At 45.1% G+C, this 24,964-nt stretch overlaps 1 protein-coding gene across 1 annotated transcript; it reads right to left on the bottom strand.

The window, feature by feature from the left end:
• Window positions 1-340: 340 nt before the first annotated feature.
• GPI (glucose-6-phosphate isomerase) lies at window positions 341-24,898 on the bottom strand. Its single transcript, XM_083370184.1, has 18 exons — window positions 24,754-24,898; window positions 18,695-18,785; window positions 17,270-17,338; window positions 13,764-13,883; window positions 13,014-13,097; window positions 12,790-12,936; window positions 11,184-11,255; window positions 7,754-7,798; window positions 7,478-7,531; window positions 6,215-6,275; window positions 4,643-4,686; window positions 4,161-4,313; window positions 3,749-3,878; window positions 3,259-3,335; window positions 2,260-2,388; window positions 1,699-1,774; window positions 1,530-1,596; window positions 341-810 (listed from the first exon to the last, which is right to left on the bottom strand). Exons 1-18 carry the CDS (start codon window positions 24,870-24,872, stop codon window positions 687-689), a joined length of 1,662 nt encoding a protein of 553 aa, XP_083226310.1. The 5' UTR covers window positions 24,873-24,898; the 3' UTR covers window positions 341-686.
• Window positions 24,899-24,964: the final 66 nt, after the last annotated feature.

Genomic DNA, 24,964 nt, shown 5'->3' with positions numbered 1-24,964 from the left:
AGAGAACAAAAAAGGGGAGGGGGGTCATGGGGTATAGAATCCCTCAACATGCCCCAACAAACCTCTGAATATTTGTGGATGTGTGTTACAAACCGCAACTAACAGATTTTTTCCCCCTTGTGATAACTTCTGATGTCGAAATAGACACCCATCAAAGAGAACCAGTGGTGGTCAATACGGAGGCCCCACCACTGATCTCTGGCCTGCAAGTCTCGAGGTAGCTTGAAGCCTCTTTTCCGAGGATGAAAAACCCAACTCCGCAGGTTCGCAGGATGCTTAAGTCCCTCTGCACACCGACAAGACCATGTACAGTTCAAATAAAGAAGAACAGAAAGGGAAATGTGATGATTAATTCTGGTTTATTTCTGTGCAGGTCAGGCTGGGTCTTCACAAGACAACACGGAAAGGGTTTAACCACCCTCTACAGGCTGCTCCCCTCCACAGCAGGACCGACCGGGCACGGGGACTGACACAGGAGGAGTGCGGTGCTCTACACATCACAGTTGCCATGAAACAGTCACTAATTCAAATTTCTAGATTCGCTTTGCAAAGACTGCTTCCAATACAATAAAGCTAACCACCAAGAACGACGAGGCCAGAACTGGCGGGAAGTCTGAACTGGGAAGCGGCTAAGAAAGCAGCAGCTACAACACAGATCTGGGCATCGGGCCGGCAGCCTGTTCTGGTCAGGCTCGGTTCTTCTTGATGAAGGCGATCAGCCCGTTAGTTGAGCCATCGTGGGAGGTGACTGGGGCATCAGATGCCAGTTCAGGCTCAATTTTTTTTGCCAGTTGTTTTCCAAGCTCAACACTTAAGAAAGGGAGAGAGGGGGGAAATTCAGGCTCCAGAGTGAAAGCTTTAAAACCAGCACCAGGTTCCTATTCTCACTGTCCCCAATCGTTCCGAAATCCCAGCCGGAGAGGGCAGCTGGCTGAAACTGCGGCCTGGTGTCAAAACCACAGTAAAACGTGTTTCGTTTGGAGTGGGAATCCAAACACTGAGCCTTGTAATCGACAATTTAGGGCTTAGCACATTGTCACAAACGTCTACGGCACGAAAACCAAGTCCACGACTACGCAAACATTAAATGGTAAAATGTTACCAAACTAACTTCTCAAATGTTGAGAAAAGATTTGAATCCAAGCCTTATAAGTTGACTGGGTCATTCAATATGCTAAACTCTGAACTGAGAGAAAATGTACCAAAAAGAGGTTTTACGGCTATGACTTTTGTGTTGCAATGAAGGCACATCTGGTCTCCAGTTAAGGCCCTGTGAAATGGGCCCAGATTCAATTCTTTTTCTCCAAGCCAGCCAGCCTAAATTCATCCTGCCTTGTAAGGAACGCAATACATTAATCAATTTTATGACTGTTCATTGCCCAGAATCACTTGTTTAAGATGGGCAGCCAAACAAAACGAATTGACTAAGTAAGGAGCTTCTAACTCCCAGGAAAGTCATGATACATCTTAGTGAGTGGGGGGAAAACCCCCCACCAGTATTGGTAATTTATATGTGGCAGGACACTTACCCCCACTGGTCATAGCTATTAATATCCCATACAATTCCTTGAACAAAGATCTTGTGTTCATACATTGCTGGAAAGAGATTGTTTTCAACAAAAGCAGTATTAATAATAAGTCTTTTGAGACAATATACTTGAAGTCAAGAAACAAAATTATGGAAGAGGAAAAACCTACCAATTAAGGCTCCAAGAATGAATGGAGTAAGTTTAGTAAAGACAATGGAATTGGTTGGGCGATTTCCTTCAAAGACCTTTCAAGAAAGAAACAGAGATTATCTGCTAGCTATAAAATATTACAGTTCTCTGTTCCATCCCCAAAACACCCAATACTAAAAACATCCTGAAGTCAAGAAAGTTTAGTATTGGCTTCGTAAATGTAAACCCCCTTCCTAAGCGTTCCCAATGTTATCACCTTCCCATACAGAGAAACTTGTGGTTGCAACCTCTTTGGAACAGAAAGACATGATTCCTTGCGTCCTGAGCATGACACAGCTTGCAAAACTCAGGCTGTGTTGTCTATCCAGCTGGATTACAATGCTCGTCCTCTGAACAAACCCCAAACTCCTAATTAACAGCAGCAGGCTAAATCGACCTATGGCACACCTGGGGCACAGGTCTTGATCCCTCACCCTTTGAGACCATCCAATCCATCGTTCATTGACCAAATCAGTGAACAAAAGGAAGGGACGGTAAGTGGGCTTCCACTGAGATCTGAGGAAACCTGGACTCCAAGTACCTTATGTGGAAGCAGCTTCTCCAGAGTCTCTCCACTCAGTCCAGCAGCCTGCAACTCCTTGCGGGCCTCCTCTGTCGTCTTCCCTTTCATTAATGCCTCGGTTTGAGCGAGAAAGTTGGCTAGAAGAATCTGGCAGGAAAAAGCCAGAAGTCAGAATGGCAAGTTGAGCAGCCGGCCTACGAAGCAGCTGGCCAGGACAAACAGCTTCTCTTCTGCTGAAGAGCAGCTACCAGGTTGGTAGCCACATCACCACCCGAACACCGTGGAGGAGAAAAGACGCCCACTGGGCCCACCAGGGCAACAAAGCAAATGCCAAAAGGCCAAGCCTAGATCTGTCCCGACCAAGTCCAGCTGAAGGAAATTAGGAGAGCATCGAATCTAACATGCAACTCCCTACGCTGAGCTGTCGCATACTTTTCCCTGAAAACAGGAGAAATAGACTCATTGGAAAAGGTAAAGAAATTTAAATATGGCAGAAGTTATAGAGATTTGTATCTTTTCTCTTGTTACGCCACCACTGTTTGATGGGATTGAGGAGCACTGTTCTTCTGTGGCAAAAGGCACCTTTTCACATGGGATATTCTGGCTTTAATTTCTCAACCTTTCATCTTTCTCTGGCTAAAATTCTAGAATGCCAGTACAGATGGAGGACCCAAGAAATCAGGTTTACGATCTGACACAACTTGAGGTGACCTCGTGAACGCTCTTGGGTCACAATAGTGTCTGTTCCATGGATCCACGTCCTGCCTTGCTTTGCCTTCCCAGCAGCCAGCAACTCTTCCAAGTCTGCAACTTGAGATGGGTCCATTAAGCCCCACCAATCGGTCACCCTTTCTCAACATTTGGCATCATTTCCAGAAGGCGACTCATTAACTGTTCCTTTGAACTTATTTAGGGCAGGGAGCTTGCTCGTTCAGAACAAGATAGGAACCGGAGGGAGCTCAGCACAAGGCTAGAGGAAGTTAAGCAAAGGGGAAAGTGGGTTGCAAGCCATTCTACCTTGTGATGCAGGCCATTTCTGATTGGATGCTGGGTCTGGACTGGGATCAGAAAGTCACAAGGGATCATGCGAGTACCTGCAAAAAAGATGGAGGAAAAAGTCATTTTATAATAGCAGGGACATGGAACTACTGCCAGCCTACGAGTCACCTTATCCCCTCTCTGGTCACGGTCAGGCTTGTCTGCTGGTGAGGCCAGCTGAATCTCAACAAGATCTGGAGGCCAGAGTCTCATCCCACCATGACTGATGAATGCTGTACAAAGAACATCACACCACTAGATTGGCCATCAAGAACTTGGCAGACAGGTTCTGTGCAGTTAAAACATACAGCTTTGAATTTTAAATGTTAGTCTGTACTCACTCAATGGTCCCACAAACTAACATTTGACACTGAGAAACTCACATCAAAATGGGTGCTTTTCTACAGCAGCTCCAGACTGGAGTCCAACCTTCTTTAATTGGCTAAAACCCCCACCCCCTTTTCCATACCTTGATGAATCAGCTGATAGAAGGCATGTTGCCCATTGGTTCCAGGTTCGCCCCACACGATTGGTCCAGTATTATAGTTCACACGGGTGCCCTTCCTTGTGATGTACTTCCCATTCGATTCCATATCCCCCTAATCAAGAACAGCAGAAGACCACCAGGCTTACTTAGGCCTTTGCTCCTCTCATGAAAGGACAAGGATAAGTCCAAATTCTGGCCAGAGATGGCGAAAACGCACTGAGACCATGTGAGGAGAGTCAGATATTGCTCAGGAACACAGGCATCCCATCAATGTATGCACCAACAAATCAAACGAGATTGCCCCCCCCCAAGCTCAGGACCGCCCTCCAGGAAGCATAGCCCCCACCCCATGTGAGGACCCCTTCTCCTAGAGAACAAAAAGAAGACATCTCACCTGCTGAAAGTAAGCAGCAAAACGGTGCATGTACTGGTCGTACGGCAGAAGCGCATGGGTTTCTGTACCGTAACAGTTGATGTACCAGATCCCCAACATCGCCAGCAGCACGGGGACATTCTTCTCCAGGGGAGCTGAGCGGAAGTGATTGTCCTTTTAGGCGACAGCATAAAAACAAAACTGGATTAATAGGACACGGTGGACCCCTAGAAGACCCACTACAAAACTCTAATGGAATACAGAGATTTTTAGGGCTTCCCAATTCCCAGTGCTAGGAAAAACATTTTATTTTTTTTGAAAGCTAAGGCTATGTTAGCCAGAGGGAAATCTAACCTAGGTTTAATAGCTCAGAATCCTCTCCTGCAAGGGGAGGGCATCGTCGGCAGCCATTTGCCACTGAACTTTGGCAGGGTAACTTGAGGGCTGCATGTAGACCACAGTCAACCACTTCCCCCAATCCCAGAGAAGGTTCAAGGACTTACCATCCAGTGGGCTCCAGCAAGCAGTTTCTCAAAATTGTCAAAACCTAAATAAAGTAGTTGTATTATTAAGAACAGAAGCTGTATTTCAAGAGTGCAGGTTTTAAAGTCCAAGGCCTAATGCTAGGTTCTGCTGCCCAAATAGCTCTCAAGAGGTTTTGGAGTAAATATTCTTGTGGCTAAAAGATCCTCCCTCTGCCTGACAAGGACTCTTTGTCCACCTCCCTCCAGACCGTCTACCCAGCCAGGCAGGAACCTTCTGCAGGGGTCACAGGTCTGGCTATCGTGAATGCACAGCGTGGCTCTTACCAAGCTGCACTTGTATTGGTCAAATTAAAAGCCTTTCACTATCGCCATCACTGCTCGCTTCTCACAACAATAAATCCAAGGTATTTCTAGGTCATCTTTATCTGTTTTCTCAAAATTATATTTTTATACTAAACGTTTTTTGTCTCAACTGAAGGATAAGAACCTTGTGTGAGAAGGAAACTAGTGAAGCTTCCTGTATCTGGCTGGAGATACACCGAAAGGCCAAACAGGAAGCCCTGAAGAAATGACGCCCTCCGAACTGCTGCAGGTGAGCAGGTGGGCCGGCCTTGCCGGCTCGCAGTCTACTCCGAAGTCTTTGCACAGCAGCCAGAAGCCCAAGGCAGGAAGTCAACATGGCACAATAGTTTGTCAATATAGCTGGGAAGACCTTCCAATAACCCGTCACCACCAAGATTTGCTGGACTACAACTCCCACCAAGCTTAATTAGCACAAGAGCTAACTCTGCATTGGGTTCGCTGCCTTCAATCCAACAGTTCCACTCATGAAAAAGAAAATGTCTTCCAAGAAATCAGAGTGACTTAACAGGATCCAGTGGTGCAAAATTAAGCTCAACTAATGGAAAATTAACTGGCAACCCATTTTTCCTTTGTGCCATTACTCTGCTGAACACTTAATTCTCACAGAGCTGTCTAATCTCTGTGTGTATTTTCCCATGTGATTGCAGTATTATTTATCATTATCTTCTTTACTACTTATTTTATTGATATTATTGCTATTGTTAACAACAACAACAACAACAACAACAACAAGGTTAATCTTCAATTTGATTCACAGTTTGGGACTTTAATAGCCCAAGTCGTAACCAAGGACCTAAGAGCATCGAGTATATAAGCAGTTCCAAGTAAGGCAGATTTTTTTCTAATACTCAGGTCTAATAATTTCAAAAGTTCCATGTATCTAGGCAACTCGCTGGCTATTGCTCCAAGGGCTCCTATTACTATTGGTATTGATTTCTTCTTCCTCCTCCTCCCCCCCCTTATTATTATGCTGCTTTGCATGTGCATTGAGAGCTTCGGTGCCGTTGACAAATTCCTTGTGTTTCTAATCACACTTGGCCAGATAAAGTATTCAGTTAATCATGGAAGAACAAAAGATTGATAGAATACTACAACCTTCTCAGATGCTTTAAAAGAATTTCTTTCCTTGGGAGACACCGTGTAAGAAAGAACCAGTCAGTTATTAAGTTAAACTAACTTTAATCACCCTCCATGGAACATTCAGTTGACAGGGAAGCAGATACATACCAATATGCAGAGCAATGGAGAGGCCAATGGCCGACCATAGCGAGTAACGTCCACCAACCCACTGCGAAGCAAAGGGGTGGAAGGAGAAACAGAGTACATTTATCCAAGGCATTGGAATGAAAATGGAAGTCTGTAAGAGCCCTTCTCATCATGCATGAAGAAGCACCCTGTGGCCACCCTTCCTGCTGCTGTCACCCTCTCCTGGGAATGGGGGAGTTCTGCCAATGTCTCAATTGAAATCTGCAGAAATGCTTGTCCAAATGCTGAACAGCCAGATGGGGAAGGGCAGATGCTACGCTGATGAGCATGGGCAGGAGTTGACCCGACCACTGATCAGCGGCAGCCCCAATTCCATTCCCTCTGGCAGAATACTTCTGAATCCCCAATGGAATGGAGAAGGGGGGGGCATTTTTGGCACCCGTTCTATACGTGGGAAGAAGAAAGTCAGGTGGGATACTTGATATGTTACTAAAATTAACCAGCAGGAAAATAAGTACTGCAACTGTCTAATTCTTCCTGCCTTCCTCCAAAAGGCAGATTGCTCAGGGCAAACTTCCCAGGGGTGTGCACATGGGACAGTCAAGGGGTCCCATTGAAATGCTTAGCCCTACAATTAAGATTGCACTTCTGCCACATATCCCCAGAGCTTTACTGCCAAAACCATTGTGCTCCAATCCCTTCCCAGACTTGGGAAATTCAGGGTTGAGGTCTCCAACAAGATGTGACCTTTCGTGGCCCAAGTGACAAGCTTTCACAGGCAAATGTCATGGCTTATAATAGCATCTTTGGACCGGCTTGAGAGCAATTAAAGTTCTTTTTACCCAGCAGCAGTTTAAGCCAAAATGGGGGCAACAACCTCCTAGCCTGACCACTGAGGAGCCCCTGGCAGGACAGCTGAGGAGCAGGAGGCTCCAGGCTGCTCAACTGCAACTGCAGCTGCCCTGCCCTTCTGCCCCTCATCCCTTGCTGCTCCTGCAACAGAGGCCGCAGCCCAGGAGATGGGGGGGCTGGCAAAAGTCTGGGATCTTGGAGCGCTGCTGCCAGAGGACAGGATCCACTGGGAGGAAGCTGGTTTCATTCCAAAATGATTTGAATAGATCTGCGAGGCAGATCTTCTGACACCAGTATTCCAACTGCTATTTCAGGACCTGTGCTTAATACAAGGATGCCACTGCATGCTTCTGGAGGGGGCAAAGCAGGCGCTACGAAAGGATGCTGGAGAGGAGAGGGACTCACTGTCCAAATAACACACATTTTACTTACATCCCAGAATTCAAACATGTTTGCAGTGTCAATTCCAAAGTCTTTGACTTTAGGCTGAAATATCAAGAGAAGAGAGAGAAAGCACATATGGAGGTTTGTAAGGCTGCATTTCCCATCTCCCTCTCACGACAGGCTCCCAGCAATATTTGGGCATTTTTAGTAAAGCTTCACACTGTAATTTGATCTATCGATGGGGACTTAGGAATGTCAACCCCAAATGTCTTATTAGTGAAATACTGGTGTGAACTGCAGATTTGAAAAATGTGATGTACTCACCCCATTGGTAGAGAGGGCAGCAAAGTGCTTGGCCACAGCAGAAGGCTTCAAATAAACAAAACAAAACAATCAGAGCAACATTACGAGTTCTTAAACATAACATTTACTAGAAATTTTTAAAACAAAAGTTGAACATGAAAAAATACAGAAAATGAAGATAAGGAAAGAAAAAGAAAAATATTTAAAGAAACAATTTCTGATTTTTCTTACAGCAGTTACAAACTCATTGTAACTCCTCTCACATCAAGACTTGCTTCTTCAGTGAACCTGTTCAGCCCTTTTTAATCTAGGAATCATCACATCATTTTCATTTTGAGCAAAAAGTCCATAAAGCACTTTTCCTGTCTTTCATAAAAGTACTTATTATTTTATTTATTTATTTATTTTTGGGACTTATATGCCGCCCTATCTCCCGAAGGACTCAGGGCGGCTAACAACAATAAAAAACAATACAAAAATTTAAAAAGAATTAAATAGCCCCAAAATAAATTAACTACACAGTTAAAAAATTAAAAATTAAAACATATTTAAAAACCCATCATCAATCCAGGTCAGCCTGATGGAAAAGGAACGTCTTGAGGTCGCGGCGAAAGGACCGGAGGTCCGGGGCCATCCGAAGCTCAAGGGGGAGTTGATTCCACAGGGCTGGCGCTCCCAGAGAGAAGGCCCTCCCCCTGGGGGTCGCCAGCCGACATTGTCTGGCCGACGGTACCGAGGAGGCCCTCTCTGTGTGAGCGCACTGGGCGATGGGAAGTTGTCCCTGGTAGCAGACGGTCCTGCAAATATCCCGGACCTAAGCCATGTAGGGCTTTAAAGGTAAGTACCAGCACCTTAAATCTCACCCGGGCAACCGGTAGCCAATGCAGCTCACGCAGGAGGGGTGTAATATGGGAGTACTGGGATGCTCCCATCACTACCCGCGCGGCCGCACTCTGCACCAGCTGAAGCCTCCGGGTGATCTTCAAGGGCAGCCCATATACATACATAACACACATATACACATGCTATATACATCTGTATATACCTACACCTATATACATCAAAATCATTTTCCATTTTGAATAAATAGTGGAAGGAGGAAACTTGAGAGTTCACAAGGTTGATACTACATGGAAGAAAACTGACTGAAACTAGATATTCTGCTTCAGATACCACAAAGGCAGCCGAGATCCTAAGAAATTGATCACTGATGTCTAAATCAAATGAATTAGGAGGGCATTGCACAACACTGTCAACTACTTAGTAAAGCTGTATTACTACGATACTCATCTTTCCTATTATCTATCCTTCTCTTCTTATGACTATCTTTGTTGCTTGCATCTTACAATTTATATTGTTTTTAGTATCCTAGTATGATTTATGTTGTTTGCTTAGCTAGTATTTTATGACTATCACTAAGTGTTGCATCTTATGATGAATGTATTTTCATGTTGTTTATGATTATCACTATTACTTCTATGTACACTGAGAGCTTAATGCACCGGAGACAAATTCCTTGCGTGTCCAACCACACTTGGCCAATACAGAATTCTATTCTATTAATATGATATGTGTGGGGATTAGAGATGCAGGTTTCGTGCAGTGGGTGCTCCACTCCCACCGGAACTGTAACAGCCCAAAGTTTCTGGGAGCAGGAAGGCCCCCCGGGAGAGGCAAATCCTCAGAAGGCAGACCAGCATGAGAGACAAGAGGGCAAGGGATTAGAACTGACTCGCCCAAGGGTGAAGGTAGGCAAGCAAAGGTCCTGAACAAGCAAGAGGACTGTCCTGGATGCAACACAACTGTCCTGCGGCTCCTATTTATGGGTCCTTTGGCAATTTACAGATTGGTGTGGGAATCAAAAATCCTTCCACTTTTTCCGTTCAGAGGGATTCCAGAAAGCTGGACACAGTCACAGGTTGCCAGCCAATCCATCTGCTGGGCCTTCCCAGTTCCCAGCATGTATTGTGCATTTTGGAACAGAGCCAATTGGCGACCCGGAAGGCTGCAAAATCTTTGCTGGAAAGTGTGCGTCTTTAGGTTGCCATTGCACGGACACCCCAATAATACCACTCCTGTTCTGAATGCAATCTGGAAGCTATATCCTTTACGCCTTCAGCTGGACTACTTCACCTAAGGGTGCTCTTGGATCACTCTATGTTACAGTCCCATCCCAGAAACTCATTAATGGATCCTCACTGGATCCTCTGCACTTAAAAAAACGGTCTTTTTTTTACCAAAGACAGCCTGATAGGATAAAGATAGTAGAGAAGCTACTGGTGAACAGAAGGAACAACTTGAGCAAGTCTATTCATAGACCGTCTCTCTCTCTGGACACAGTCCAAAGAAAAGCCTCCGAGTTGCCAAAGTGGCCTCATGTTCTCTTGCAGCATAACTGGCCCCACAATGCTGCAAGACATTTAATAGAACAGCTTGGGTGAAACGTGATAGGCAGAAGCCCCTTTCAGGAATGTGTGCTTCATTCCAAGCAAAATTCCCTCCTTTGCCAAGTTTAATCTCACTAGGACTAATAGGGGTTCCACCATCAAGCAGAGTTAGAGTCCAGTTAGAGTCTCAACTTTGGCTTGAGAAGCAAAGGGGGAGGGGCATGTTGATTTGACTATAGACACTCAGGCAGGATGCCAAAGTACCAACAATAGTCAAAATGAAAGCCTTGAAAAATTCAAAAATTGTGCCTCTAAAGATAAAGAAGGGCCTATACATAAACCTTTAGAGTAAAAACTGTTTGCATGGCACCAGGCAGAACTTTGGCAGTGGTGGCTCCTATCTTATTCCTTATCTTTAAACCAGAGGCCCAAAACCTTTGGGGCAACAGGGACCGGTTCCGTGGCAAGAGGTTTTTCTGTGGACCGGAGGGGGCCTGGTTTCGCGTGCTGCCTGCATCCTGCAGATGGGGCTTTGCTTGTTTGTATGGACCAGTTGCTGGCATGCAGCTGCCCGGTACCGATCCACGGACCGGGGTTGGTGACCCCTGCTTTAAACCATTCAGAGAAAGACAAAGCCAGGCAAATTATGGGATGCTCCAAGATAAACTGAACATCCAGAAACGGTCAGTTGAGGTCCCAACTTCTCACAGGGTGTAGACCAATCAGGGGGCACATATCTCACTTTGGAAGGACAGAGAGCTCTAATCCTGCTGGCATTTGGAAGCAAGTGAAAACCATCTTTTGGCTCTTAGCTCTTCATGATACCTTGTTACGTTATTTCACTTTTCTCATTTCGTATTATATATTTTACCTTTTTGTTACCCACTCAGAGGACTGGGTTGGGATATAATGGGAAAAAACAAAGCCACCCAAAGTCAATTTGGATAGCTAATGGGCAGCACATAAATTTAAAAATGAAATAATAATAATAATAATAATAATAATAATAATAATAATAAAATAAAGTATAAAATAATAAAATAAAATAATAAACCTCTACTTACATCTTTAGCAGCTTGAAGGAACCATTCTTTAGCAGTTTCGGCATTCGTGATTGTTTCTTGAGTGGTAAATGTCTAGGAACCAAGAGAGAAGAAAGAGTAAAAAATAAAAAAATAAAAAAATAAAAAAATGGCCGGGTCACCTGCCGAGGGAGACTTGGCGCTTGGTGCAACGAAGGCCAGGGAGGAGCTTCCCTCAAATGGAACCGCTGCAGCCCCTCAATATTTCTTGGGACAGAATCAGTTGTGCAGCAGCTGCAGAGAGCGAGGTTTAAAATCTTGGTAACCTGACCGGTCGCAGAGGGAGGACAGACAACAGCTTAGTTTTTAATCAGGTTAGCACTAACAGATGAAGCATCTTTGTGAACGGGCCAAATAAGTTCTCTTTAAGCACTTCATCGCCAAGGCCTGTAAAGAAGACAACCCAGATTCTACAGAAAGAAAAGCTAAACTCTGTGTTCTGCATAAATCGCAACACTCATGCACAGGATGATCTTGCACTGTCGCTATTTCCTCCAGGTTCTGTCAGTCACAGGAATGACAAACACAACAGAACTCCAAATCAACGGCCTCCGAATCTTTAGCGGTTCTGCTTCAACCTGTTTAAATACCATTTTGCACATTTTTAGTTCTTTTGACTTAATTCAACATTTAACTGTATTACCTGCAAACATACTTATTACTTGGAGAAAGAGACAGTCCATTTAGAACTCTTCATGCAATTGGGGTAAAAGCCCCCAGGCGTATTTGTGTATAGTCCCTTTCTGATTTTAAAACTCTGAATTATTGGGGATTGCCTTTTCTCCCGTCTATGACACATTCAAGGATGCAACTTGGCTGCTGTTTATGAGTTTTGGGTAATCTGACTTGCTCATTAGCCAAACCACTGGCCTACTACATCCTCTCCTTGTTTAGCGACTGCAATTCCCTAAGTTCAGGTTTTCTTTTGCAACTATGTTTGTGTTACTCTCTCTATGCCTTGTTGTTGTTAGATGCAGAACATTGGTTATAAGTGCATGCATGGATCAGATTTTTTAAAAAACTACTGTTGAACTTGTGAATGGTCACCAAATGAGGCAGCCACTAAATGAGAAATGACTATTTTATGACATAATTACACAGCTGATTAGTAAGCAATCTTCTCCACTGGATCTGCTTATCCAACCATTCATATCGGAGTGCCTGTATCCAGTTTTGAACCAAAGGTGAAGCAAAGATGAACAAGATGTCTCATCCTCATCACCCTCAACAGAGGGAGTGACCCTGGCTGGATGGCCCCAGACAATCCCAATCACTATATTGTGCTCACCCAAAAAACAGCATTTGGTGCAAAAGACCACAAAAAATGTCCGTTTAATGACTGAGCTGGCAACCCTGGAAAATCAAACAGGAAGCAAGCCAGTTGTTAATGCCGCCTTAGTCTTTGCATGTATGAAAAAACGAATGCTTAAGACTCACCTACACTTTGTATCTCTTTCAGCACCTGAATGACCCTGAGCTGCTGCAGCAGGACTCACCTTCCAGGTTGCCAAGAAATGCAGAGACGGCCTCACCTCTACTACTGCTGAAAGAATGGGGGAAAGCGCCCCTTCCCCAGAGCAAGACGTACCTTGGAGGCAATGATGAAGAGCACGGTCTCGGGATTCAGCTCCGCAAGAGTTTTGGCCATGTGAGTGCCATCAATGTTGGACACAAACCAAACACGTGGGCCTCCCTTGGAATAAGGCTTCAGGGCTTCAGTCACCATGAGGGGCCCCTGCGTGAAGAGGACAAGCCTTGAACATTGCTATACTCCCGTACAGGCAGAGGCAGATGCTGTGGAGACTCACTCACCAAGTCAGAGCCACCAATGCCAATGTTGACCACATCCGTGATGGCTTTTCCAGTATAGCCTTTCCAGTCACCACTACGGACTTTCTGCAAGAAAGAAGACAACAGCCCTTTCATAAAGCCCCACGGTTTGCTTCTTGGGCACAGGGAGGACCATCATGTGTAGCCTTCTCAGAAGGTTTGGAAGCCGGCCAGAGGCTTGCAAGAACAGTGCGAGAGCAGGCCTCATGGAGAAGCCTGGCCTGGCCAGCAGCTGCCTTGCAGAGGGCCGTGGTGGGCAAGGCTTGTCAGCAGCAGGACCAAATGAATGGGGAAGGTTGGGCTGGGCTTCGGAGGGGGGGGAGCAGCCACTGGAGCTTTCTGGGTGTCTGGTGCTTCCCTGCCTTTTTGCTGTGCTGCTGGGCCAAGCTGAGGTAGCTGAGGCTTCTTTCCTTGGTCTTGTGCTCAGCTCACACTGCAGCAGGCACAAACCTGTGTGTGGCCTGCGCTAAGCCTCCAAGGCCTCTGCCACCCTCTGGGACTCCGTCTGCTTAACCATCAATTCTCGCTCAACAATGGCAGCGGGGATTGTGGTCATTAAGCAAAGTGGCCACATGACATCTCCCTTAACCATTTTACCTTGTGACCGAGATTCCAGTCCCAATTGTGGCCCTAAGTCAGGGAGTCCCTGTCTATGTAATATGTTATCGCAGAATGCTACCAGTATACGGTCATAGAGATAGTCCTCAGTTAATGACAGGAAATGCTTTATACCTGACAGAAATTCTTCATCTTCTCCAATACTTGGTTTACTTCCGGAACAACATCTTTGCCTTCAACGAAGATTGGAGCATTTGAGCGATTCCGGAGAGCAACGTGGAGCACAGCTCGGTTCTGCACCAAGAAATGAGGAGGAGAGGAGAGTGAAAGGAAGTTCAGGGCTACCCAAGAGAGACCACAGCACAAACGCCACTCTGCTGGGCATTCGCGCCGAGCAGTGGTTGATCTAAAAACCAATGTAAGCAAAGACTAATCCTCTTCCTCTCGCTTTCCTAAGATGCCATTCCCACAATCCCCTTAGGAAAGATTTGGAGCCTGCTTGGCCTGGTTCCTCCTACAGCATCCTGCGACTGCCCCAGAGAGAGCCGCTTGCCTGTTTTCTCTAAAGGCAGGCAGGACACTTGGTTTATTTTCAGCATTTTATACTGCCCTAATTACTTGATTTTCAGCAGTTCACAACACAAACATACAACAATCAATCAATTAAAGAATATAAATGTAATGTAGCTCAGATCAGAGCCTATCATAGCTTTCTGGGATACCAAACATTGAGGGAATGGGCTGCACAGGATCGCAGCCGCCACAGAGGAAGCCCCGGTCCCTTTGGCCGGTTGCCGTGACCGGGGCCTGAGCAAGCGTTCTCTTGAGGCTCTCACGAGGTCACACTTACGTCACCTCGCACTGCACCAGGTATGAGTGTTGTGTCAGTGTCTGGAAATTGTGACAAACTGAACGGGCAGGAGGGAATGCCAGCCACTAGACTTGGCCAGATTTTCTCCAGGCAATCAGGTACTTGCAGCACCCTAAGCTAGCTCGGAGAACTATGGCTGCATGAAGGTTAATAACCTCTCTCTATAAAGTCTTACTAGGCTTTTCCAAACCAAATGCAAATGTTTTAGAAAACTTAGTAAAAAGCATTTTACTAAGATTCTGCTAACATAGTTCTCTCACCTTAATGCATAGGCTAAGAGACCAGGCCTGCAGGCAGCTTGTCCTTAGCAGTCAGCCAGCAATGTTTACTTTCACCACCAAGCCATTAATAATCTGAACCTCATGGGGAGCGTATCCCATCATCTGCACATTTTGGTCCACAAACCTGGAGACTCCCCGTTGGAAGAAGTCTAGGTTACTGGAGATCCTTCAGAAACTATTTAAATATTGGTTTTACTTTTGTGTAGGCTTTACGCAACCAAGTAATGAACATAACCCGAGAGTTCTAGAAAAGGAACCTCAGCTGATGCCTCTGCCACAACTGAGGAACTTACTTTGCTCATGTAATTCCTCTGAGATGTATTTTAAGCTGCCCTACGCCCTCCCCAAAGAGCACCGGGTCATTTGGCTTTGCAGAAGCAAAGTGTTTTGTAACAAGTGCGCAGCACATTTCATAATCATCTTTTCAGGACTTTTAACTATCAAAACTACACAATACTGCTCAGATGACATTGTCAAAATCAGTGGGCAGATTTTTTTTATTTGTTATGTAAGTAATTCATATATAATTTATAAGCTGCCCAGTCAGCTTGTAAGGGAGATAGGCAGCATTTATTTTAATAAAAATAAAATAAGAATAAAAATAGTTGCAGTAAGTCCTTATAATGTGTGTGTAATGTAGCTATTTACTTTTGATCTCAAGCCGCCAAAACCAGATCATAAATGTTATTTCCTCTGCTGATCTGACCACTGCATTATTTGTGGTCTCTGCATTTGAGAAGAAAATGGCCCCTGGCCCCAAGAAGGTTGTTCTTCTCTGAATGAGGCACAAAAAGGCAGGATTTGGGGAGCTTGCTCAATTTAATATCCAAATGGAAACCGAAGTGGCCCTGCCTGGAACAGAAGAGCATGCAGAATAACCAAGCCAGAAGGGACCTTGGAGATCGTCTAATCCAGCACCTGCACAAGGCAAGAGATTTTATGCCATCCTGGACAAACGGCTGTCCAATCTCTCCTTGAAAAGCTCCAATGATGGAGCACCCACAACCTCTGGAGGCAAGCTGTTCCACTGAGTAATTGTTCTATCAGGAAATTTCTCATTTCTAGGCTGGTTCTCTCCTGGATAAATTTCCACCCGTTACTTCTTGTCCTGCCCTCAGGTGCTTTGGAAATAGGTTGATCCACTCTTCTCTGTGACAGCCCCTCAAATATAGGAAGATTGCTATCATGTCAGCCTTAGTCCTTCTCTGTGTTAGACTAGACATACCCGGTTCCTGCAACCGTTCTTCATATGTTTCAGCCTTCAGACTCCCTAATCATCTTTGTTGCTCTTCTCAGAGTCTCCAACATTGTTTTTGTTATCATGGTGACCAGAAATGAACACAGTATTCCAAGTGCGGTCTTACCAAAGCATTATAAAGCAGTACTAACACTTCACATGTTCTTGATTATATCCCTCTGTTAATGCAACTGAGGGCCTCATTGGCTTTTTTGGTGGCTGCAGCACATGGCTGGTTCAAATTTAAGAGGAGTTCCCCTAGGACTCCACAATCCCTCTCACTGTTACTGCTATTGAGCCAGGTACCACTTATTCTGTATCTATTATGCATTTGGTTTTTCTTGCCTAAAAAACTTCTCACCACTGAATTGCATTTTGTTGGCTAGGACCCAATACCGTCAAGATCCTTCTGGATCTTGAGCCTATCTTCTAAAGTGTTGGCTATTCCCCTCAGCTTGGCGTTCTGAATTGGAGAATACCCTCTTAATAAAGCTGCCTCTTGACCTGATCCCTTATCCTACTAGTGCTCCTTCCAAACTGGAGTGGAAGAAAAAGGCGGGAATATTATACCGCCTGAATGTCATGGGGAGGCTCGTCTCCAGACCCAGCTTTGAGAGGCTCACAGGACATTCACAACAGGGCAGGGCAGGGAAGAGGTGGGATTTTGCGTTCTTTCCACCTCCCCTACTTCCAACAGGCACAGCAGGCTGCAGTCTCCCTTGTGTAGCCAAGCACCACATTGCCCCTGGGCCTGCTTGTGTGCACGCATGCGCTACTTCTTCTCTGGGTCAGAAGGAAAGGGGCTCGCAACAAAGCAGTGGCCGGCAGCCAGGGCAGGACATTTTCTGTGCAGCGGCTGGACACATCTGGCCTATTTCCAAACACCTCCTTATTTTTGCCAGCTCTCCCCTTCCCCAAATTTGGCCTTTGCCGTTCGGTTTGAGGAGTTATCTTCCATTTTTTCCACACATTTGTATTTGTATCTTGAGCCTTGGGTCAAAATATCCAGTGATGCTAGACACCCATTTCCTACTTTCCCCACCAGGAGATCATATCTCAAGGTATCTACCCAGCCCTCTCAAATTATTTTTCTGCGCTATTTAAGAATCCAAAATGGTTCCAATCCAGATGCTTGCAGCTATTAATCCTTAAAAACAATCAACATTCCCTGATCTAATGGACTGATAAAAGCAACCAAATTGTGGCACACCCTTCTAGCCTGAAGCCATTCAAGGGTTACTATTTCACAAGCATGAAGAACCTTCAGATCAAGGATAAAATCAGCTCATACCTCAGTGAAGTTGATTTTTTCTCCAGTGAACATTTGCTCTCTAGCTTTTTCAACACCTCTTGATTTGGCCTGAAAGTCAAAGGAGCTATTTAGTATAGGAAATAGCTGGTTTTTCAAATCCTCCAGCATAAATCAGACAAACAGCTGATCCATTTTCCATACATAGCCAATGATCTCTAGGTAGTTGAGCTGACCTTTTGTCTAGGACAGGGGTAGGCAACCTCGGCTCTTTTATGACTCATGGACTTCAACTCCCAGAATTCCTGAGCCAGCTGGCTCAGGAATTCTGGGAGTTGAAGTCCATGAGTCATAAAAGAGCCGAGGTTGCCTACCCCTGGGTCTAGGAGCTCAAACGAGTCCTATCTCATTGACTCCCATAACAACATCCCTGTCAGGTGGGGCTAGGCTGAAAAACTGGCCCAAAGTCACCCCGTGAGTTTCCACGATGGAATGCGGGCTGGAACCTGGGTATCCCAGGTGCCTGTCCAACCCATCACCATGGCTGGTCATCAGGAAGGCGGTACGTTAATGCCAGAGTCCTTTTCTGCTTATTTTATTTAAATTAGGATTGGGCATATCACTGACTCCTAGTCAAAAGGAGGGCCCTGAACTGCTCATGGCAGAAATCTGACATCCCCGACTGAGGGAAATCAACCAATCCTTGTCCGTGTCCAGGAAAAGTAAAAGTAAAACATCTCTTAGGAAAGTCATGTTAACCCCCCAAAACACTTCCTATGTTCTGGGCAAGTGGGTTAGTGGAGGCAAGTTGGTATATCTAGGGCAGTGACAGCGAACCTTTTAGAGACCGAGTGCCCAAACTGCAACCCAAAACCCACTTATGTATCATCGGGTGCCGGGTGGGCGTGGCCCTTTGGGTGGATGTGGCTGCCGTGGTAACGGCAGACTGGGTGGGACTAAAAAGCCTTCCATCCTACCGAGGTAGGTAAAATGAGGACCCAGATTGTTGGGGGCAATTAAGCTGACTTTGTAATAATGCCGCTTGGGGGGGGTGTGAAAGCCCCTAATAAGCAGGCATATACATAGAATGAAGGCTACTGCTAAGCTTGTAAGCCGCCCTGAGTCTTCGGAGAAGGGCGGGATATAAATGGAATTAAAATAAAATACGGTAAATAAATAATAAAAATTCCAACTTTGCGAGATCTTTTTTTTTCCTGTGAGAAGTTGAAATTGATTGATTGAACCTTTTTTTTCTTGCACACGGTGGTGGAGGCCTAAAGTGAAAAGGTTTTATAAAACCCAGCTGAAGGCCTAGGACTGGGGCGACGGCACGCATGCCCACAGAGAGGGCTCTGAGTGCCACCTTTGGCACCCGTGCCATTGGCTCGCCACCACGGATCTAGGGCTTTATAAAGAGGAGCAGCTAAAGCCCAACATGACAGAAAACCTAGAAATAAATTAAATTACCAGTTCCAGCAGCAACTTCATAACTTCTTCTGTAACAAGATTCTTTGAATAGTCCACCAAGATGTCCCCATGCTCTGTCTTCAGGGTCACACTGCAAGAGAGCAAGCAACTCCATTACATAAAGGAACATCCTACCACTTGCCTTATCTGAAATAGGTACGTAATGAAGGGAAATCCTAACAATCCAAGTAGGAGCATAAGAGGCAGCAGACAAATGATAGTAAATAAGTACATTTTGTTGTTGTACAAATTATTTTTAAGCAAGCCAGTTTTTCAGGGAATATCCCCATGTGTCAGTCCATAAGAAAAGAAGAACCAACATTAGGAATTAACTAACTCAACAGTTCCTTTTCCCAAATCAAGAAATAAAGGCACCCAGCTGAGGTACCTCTAAAACATCCCTGAAGGGAAACATGGGTGAAGTCATCATTCCAAATTTCCAAAGGGCAAGGCAGGTTCTTACGAGAGGGCAGAACAATTAAAAGCCTGGGGCAATAAGGAAGGCGACTTGCATACACTTTAATGCATCCACGCCCCGGAAGGGTAGGAGAGATGCGGGATCTTTGGTGCTCTTTGAGTTCGCTTGTTTACCTGCAGATGTTTCATTACCCAAACTAGGTAACATCATCAGTGCTAATCATCATCAGTGCAAACTGCACTCCTTACTAGCACTGATGATGCTACCTGATTTGGGTAACGAAACGTCTGCAAGAAAACAAGCAAGCTCAAGGAGCACCAAGGACCCCTCATTTCAGCCAGAAGCTACAAATATTCTCCTGTGTAGGAGACATGCGATTTTCTGTTGCAGGCAAAACAGAACGGGACCTGGAATCATAGAAATAGCAAGGAATACAAAGGAGTCCCAGAATTAACCAAATCCCAAATGTTATTCCTCTGTCTGTGGAAAGTTTAACACCCCCCCCATGCTTTCTCCTCATGATCATTTTCCCATGCACCCTCCAAGAAACCAGGAACCCAGAGAAAAATACGCATGTCATGTATGCCACAGGCACACTGAAAAATCAGAGGCAACTTGTCTTCCTTCACTACTGAGGAATTTTTGCCTTCACTTGAAGAAAGACAAGAAAATGCAGAGTATCAAAAAGGAACAGGATTCACTGGGAATCTTGTGCCTTTGTTACCAAGGTGAGGACCCCAAAGACACTGACCTCGCACAGCTTGTCATTCTCCTTCCAAGATCTAACTGGACTTCAAGCTACTCACACCTATCAGCATCCATGGGAAACCTAGCAAAAGGTAGAAACCTAAAAAATGGGGCAGTAGCACTTTGACACCTTTTTTGTTGCTTTATTAAAAATATAACCAGTAAAATAGCTGTGATCCCAGATTCCCCCATCTGGTGACATTCCTGCCATAATAGCTGGAATATAGCTTTAGAAAGTGCAGCCCAGTACTTACGTCTTGCTGACATGCAAAGAGAACTTATGAATGGACCAGTCAGAGTGATGGAAACCTCACAAGTTATAAAAATAATCAAATTAGGGAAAGCATCTGGGCCAAACAGTCTCCTGGGGGTTTATTACAATGGTTAGAAGATGAGTGATCACAACACCTCCAGAATACAATGAATATTTTACAAGGCAATGAGATACTAGAATCATTGAAACACGCCAATGTCGCTCTAATACCTAAAGAGGGACAAGACCCAACCTTGACCAAAAACTATAGACCAATATCATTATCAAATGGTGAGTGTAGGATATTTACATACCGTATATATATATTGGCTACAGACTCAAGATAATTCTTCAAGAAGTCATCAAGACCAAGGTGGGTTTTTATTCAAAAGACTTTTTTTAGATACAGAAAAAGCTTTTGATAAACTCAGTTGTCCATTTCTACATAAAGCATTGGAAAGTATGGATTTTGGTGAGCTTTGTAAAGTGGATTAAATCAATATATACACTACAAAATGAACAGATTATTGTTAATGGTGACCTGATATACCTATTCATTCAGAAGGAAAAGAAACAAGGATACTTTCTATCCCATTTTTATTCATATTAGCTGTAGAAGTTCTGAATAAGGATATAAGAAAACAAGAAGGATAAAGGGATTAAAATTAAAAAGGATATATTTAAATTAAGAGCATTTGCAATACTCTTATTGTGCAATGGATACTGGAGGACCCACTGAAAAAGGTAGAATTACCAATGAAAAAAACAAAGAATTAGGTGTTCTAACTGGATTTAAGATTAACAAGAGAGAACTTTTTTTAATAAAAACATGATCAATTACAGTAGAACTGATGAATAAAGCAGGTTTTAAGGGGATACCCTGACAAATACGAATTGCATGCTTTACCAAAATAATTGTTTTAAAAAGTGGAATGAAATTTAAAGAGTCACTTTAAGATGAGAGTGGCTACAGCTATTTTTGATGGGGAGAATATCTGTAATAAAAAATGTATGTATTGTATTACCAAGAATGCTATTTCTAACAATATTGGTTTTAACTTCGAATTTATCCTTCAAACAATGGCAGAAAAAGATATCCATATTTATCTGGCAAGGGACAAAACTAAGAGTTGAACATGTGATGCTAAAGAGAGGGGAGGTTCAGGCCTGCCAGATTTGAAACTGTATTTTGCAGCCTCTTGCTTTTTTGGGTCAAAGAATAGGTAATGTTAAGGGATGCAAGGTTACTAGAAGGCCAGGATTTGAGATTTGGCTGACATGCATACCTACAATACTATAAAGTTAACAATTTTAGAAACCACTTTATAATAAACCAACATATGATGTATAATATTAACATGGCATTAGTATTAGTATAATAGTATAGTATAGTGTAGCATAGTATTAGTATAGTAATACATCACTTTATTAGGTGAGCCATTTTGAGAATTTGGAATATAAAAAAGAGGAAAGTAAAGAAAAATAGTATGAAGGAAAAGGTGTGTTCTTTATTGCATCAAAAGTGCCTGGCTAAGGAATTCTGGGAGTTGAAGTCCACAAGTCATAAAAGGGCCAGGTTTGAAGATCCCTGTTCTAATGCATTTCCAAGGGACCGTCTTTCATTAGGAAATCATATGAAATGGAGTGTCTGTAAAAAGTGGATACTCATTTCCTCCTAATTTTATTTTGTGGCTATTTCCTTAAATGTATCAGATCAGTCAAAGAAGAAACTCTCCGATGACTGGACCAAAGAAGGGGCATTTTAGAAAATGCTTTATTTATACCTCACCAAGACATTTGGACCTCCACTCAAGGAGTCAAAGCATTTCATGAAAACATTCAGTTAAACCATCAAAGATATATTTCATTGAGAACACGAGAATCCAGATTTTCTGGATGGGTGGACGTTTTCTGTGTGCATGTGTGCCTTTGGGTCATGTTGATTGCCTGCAGTTTTCTGGCACAAGGGTTTTGAAAGTGCTTTGCCCTTGCTGGCTTCTTCTGGCAGTTTTCAAGGTCACCCAAGCTGGCTCTGAGCCTAAGTTAGGGTGAGAACTTCCGGGTTTCTAGCCTGGTGCCTTAACACTACAACAAGCTGACCCTTTGGATAGATAAGGCAGAATAACTCTCTCCACAAGCGGAAAACACTTTGAAGAAGTGAAATAGCTACTTCCCGATTCTCTTAAAATTTTGAAAGTCATTTTGGAACTTAGGTAACCGAAGACTGCCAGGAAACTCTAGCACAAACCAGCAAATGAGAGCTGAATCTCTTGCCCACCTTTCCATGGACTGCCCCCAAAATGTGCATTCGGTCTTCCAATCCCCAGAACCCCCACCATACAACTGCTGGGTTGAGGTGAGAAACTCATAAAATTGTAGCAGGAGTCCTTGCAACATGCCAAAAATATTCAACATCCCTCCGCCACAGCCTCTGAAAGCACACTACTGGCAGTTCCTCTATCTGCATGACACATCCCACCTACCAACTTTTTATTTTTGCTAATGCTTTGGGGGGGGGGCTCACTTCCGCCCTTAAACCTGGCTTGCTGCCCATTTCCGGTCTCCCCACCAGCAGCAGGACAGCCCCAATGCTAGGCCTCTGCGCAGCAGGGGACAGACACCCAGGGAAATCTCTGTGCCCTCCACACCTTCAAAATAGGAAGTTAAGCTCAAGTGGGAAGCTCACCCACCAAGGGAAGAATCAGAATAATTGCACCAAAACCAGAACTTGCAAAAATGGCATCCCAGCACTAATGCAACTTCTCTGCAACCTGTCAGGACACAGGCTTTAAGTAAATAAAAAGTGGTGGTCTGCACACAATCCTTTTCTTCAAATTAAACAATTCTGAAGGAGGTTCATGGTCCTCAGTTAATAGTCTCAGGATCTCTTAAATGGACATTTAAGAAAAAGAAGATCCCTTAAATATTTTCCACTCATTATTTGCAAACATACTACTTATCAGTTTTAAAAATCCATAGAAACCAATTTTTTTCTTAGAAACAATTGCTCACATTTCTGATTCTTTGCATTTTGCATCACAGAAACCCTCAAAGCCCAGTCTTCATCTCCCCAACATTCCTAAATTTCAGTAAAAAGGTTAACATTTCAGGATGAATACAAAATCATTTTTTTCAAGAAGCAATAAGACTATTATGCCATCTGCTGCAAATTTCATTACCACACTAACAGGAAAGCAAAAGTATTGCTTTGGGTGTTTTTATGCTCAGTGGGTTAGGACGCTGAGCTTGTCGATTAGAAGATCGGCAGTTTGGCGGGTCGAATCCCGAGTGCCGCGTAACAGAGTGAGCGCCTGTTACTCGTCCCAGCTTCTGCCAACCTAGCAGTTCGAAAGCACGTAAAAATGCAAGTAGAAAAATAGGGACCACTACAGGGGGAAGGTAACAGCATTCCATGTGCCTTTGGCGTCTAGTCATGCCGGCCACATGACCACGGAGACGTCCTCGGACAAGCGCTGGCTCTTCGGCTTTGAAACGGAGATGAGCACCGGCCCCAGAGTCGGAAACGACTAGCACGCATGTGCGGGGGAACCTTTACCTTTATTAAATAATCAAAGCTCAGAGCTGTTTCAAGTCCAAGGAGAGAATTCATTAGGTATTTTGACATAGCAAAAGGATGAAGCACATTCACACAATTTCTGAATGCTGATTGGCAAACAGTCCCCGTTTCTAGCTTTGCACCATTCTTTGAAATGTGTTGGGTTTATGCAATAGGCAAGTGTCACCCCCAATCCGGATTGACACTGATCGAGTAGAACAGACTAAGCCAGGGGTCGGCAACCTCGGCTCTTTTATGACTCGTGGACTTCAACTCCCAGAATTCCTGAGCCAGCATAGCTGGCTCAGGAATTCTGGGAGTTGAAGTCCACGAGTCATAAAAGAGCCGAGGTTGCCGACCCCTGGACTAAGCTAATGCAGCCACAGGGCCTTTCATCATCCTGGTTTAGGAGCTTGTGCAAAGCCAACCGCAGCTGCAACAACTCTGCGGGAGGAAGTAAAGACGGCCAGATACACATACTCCTGCGCGTGAAAAACCTACGTCTGCGAGCAACTGCCGATTCGCAGCCCGAACGTCTAATTTCCAGCCGCATTCAAAGAGGCAACAGGCGGAAGCGCCGGAGCAGAAGCCGTAAACGGCCACCGCGCGGGCCGCGCTTCTCCAGCTGCATCTCTCCGCCCGCCGAAAAGCAGCTCCAGGCCTGACCTCTAGCGCAGGGGCTTTTATGGCTCGTGGACTTCAACTCCCAGAATTCCCGAGAGCAAAGGGAGAGCATGCTGGCTCAGGAATTCTGGGAGTTGAAGTCCACGAGCCATAAAAGGGCCAAGGTCGCCGACCGCTGCTCTAACGCCTCAGCCGGCCGTAAATCTCCCGAGCCCCTTTCGGGAAAAAGCCCTCCAGCCCCCGGCTGGGTAGAAGCCGCCCCCTCCCCTTTAAAGCCCGGGCGCTGCACCCCCGCCCCTCCGTTCAGGCCGCCCGGGGAGGGCGCCGTCCGTTTGCCCAAAGCTTCCCCGCGAGGCAGCCGGGCGCAGCCGCCCCCGCGGCCTTGCTCAGCCGGCGGGGCGGGCTCGGCGGGCGGCCTGCGAGGCTCCCGGTTGCAGGAGGGAGGGAGGGCGGGCGCCCACCTGAACTTGTGGAAGCGCTCGGGGTCGGCCTCGAAAAGCTTCCGCAGCACCAGCTGCCCGGCGTGGGCCCGGTGCCACTCGGCCAGCCGCTGGAAGCAGGGATCGGCGGAGAGCGCCATGCTGCCGAGGAGGAGGAGAAGAAGGAGACGGGGAGGAGGAGGAGGAGGAGGCGCTTTTGGCTGAGACCGGGAGCCCCGCCCACGCCCCGCCC

This window comes from Vipera ursinii (assembly GCF_947247035.1).
Source record: "Vipera ursinii genome assembly, chromosome: 10".
In the NCBI taxonomy this organism is placed as follows: domain Eukaryota; kingdom Metazoa; phylum Chordata; class Lepidosauria; order Squamata; family Viperidae; genus Vipera; species Vipera ursinii.
Note: the sequence above shows the minus strand (reverse complement) of the source record. Positions and strands in the feature narration are given on the sequence as shown.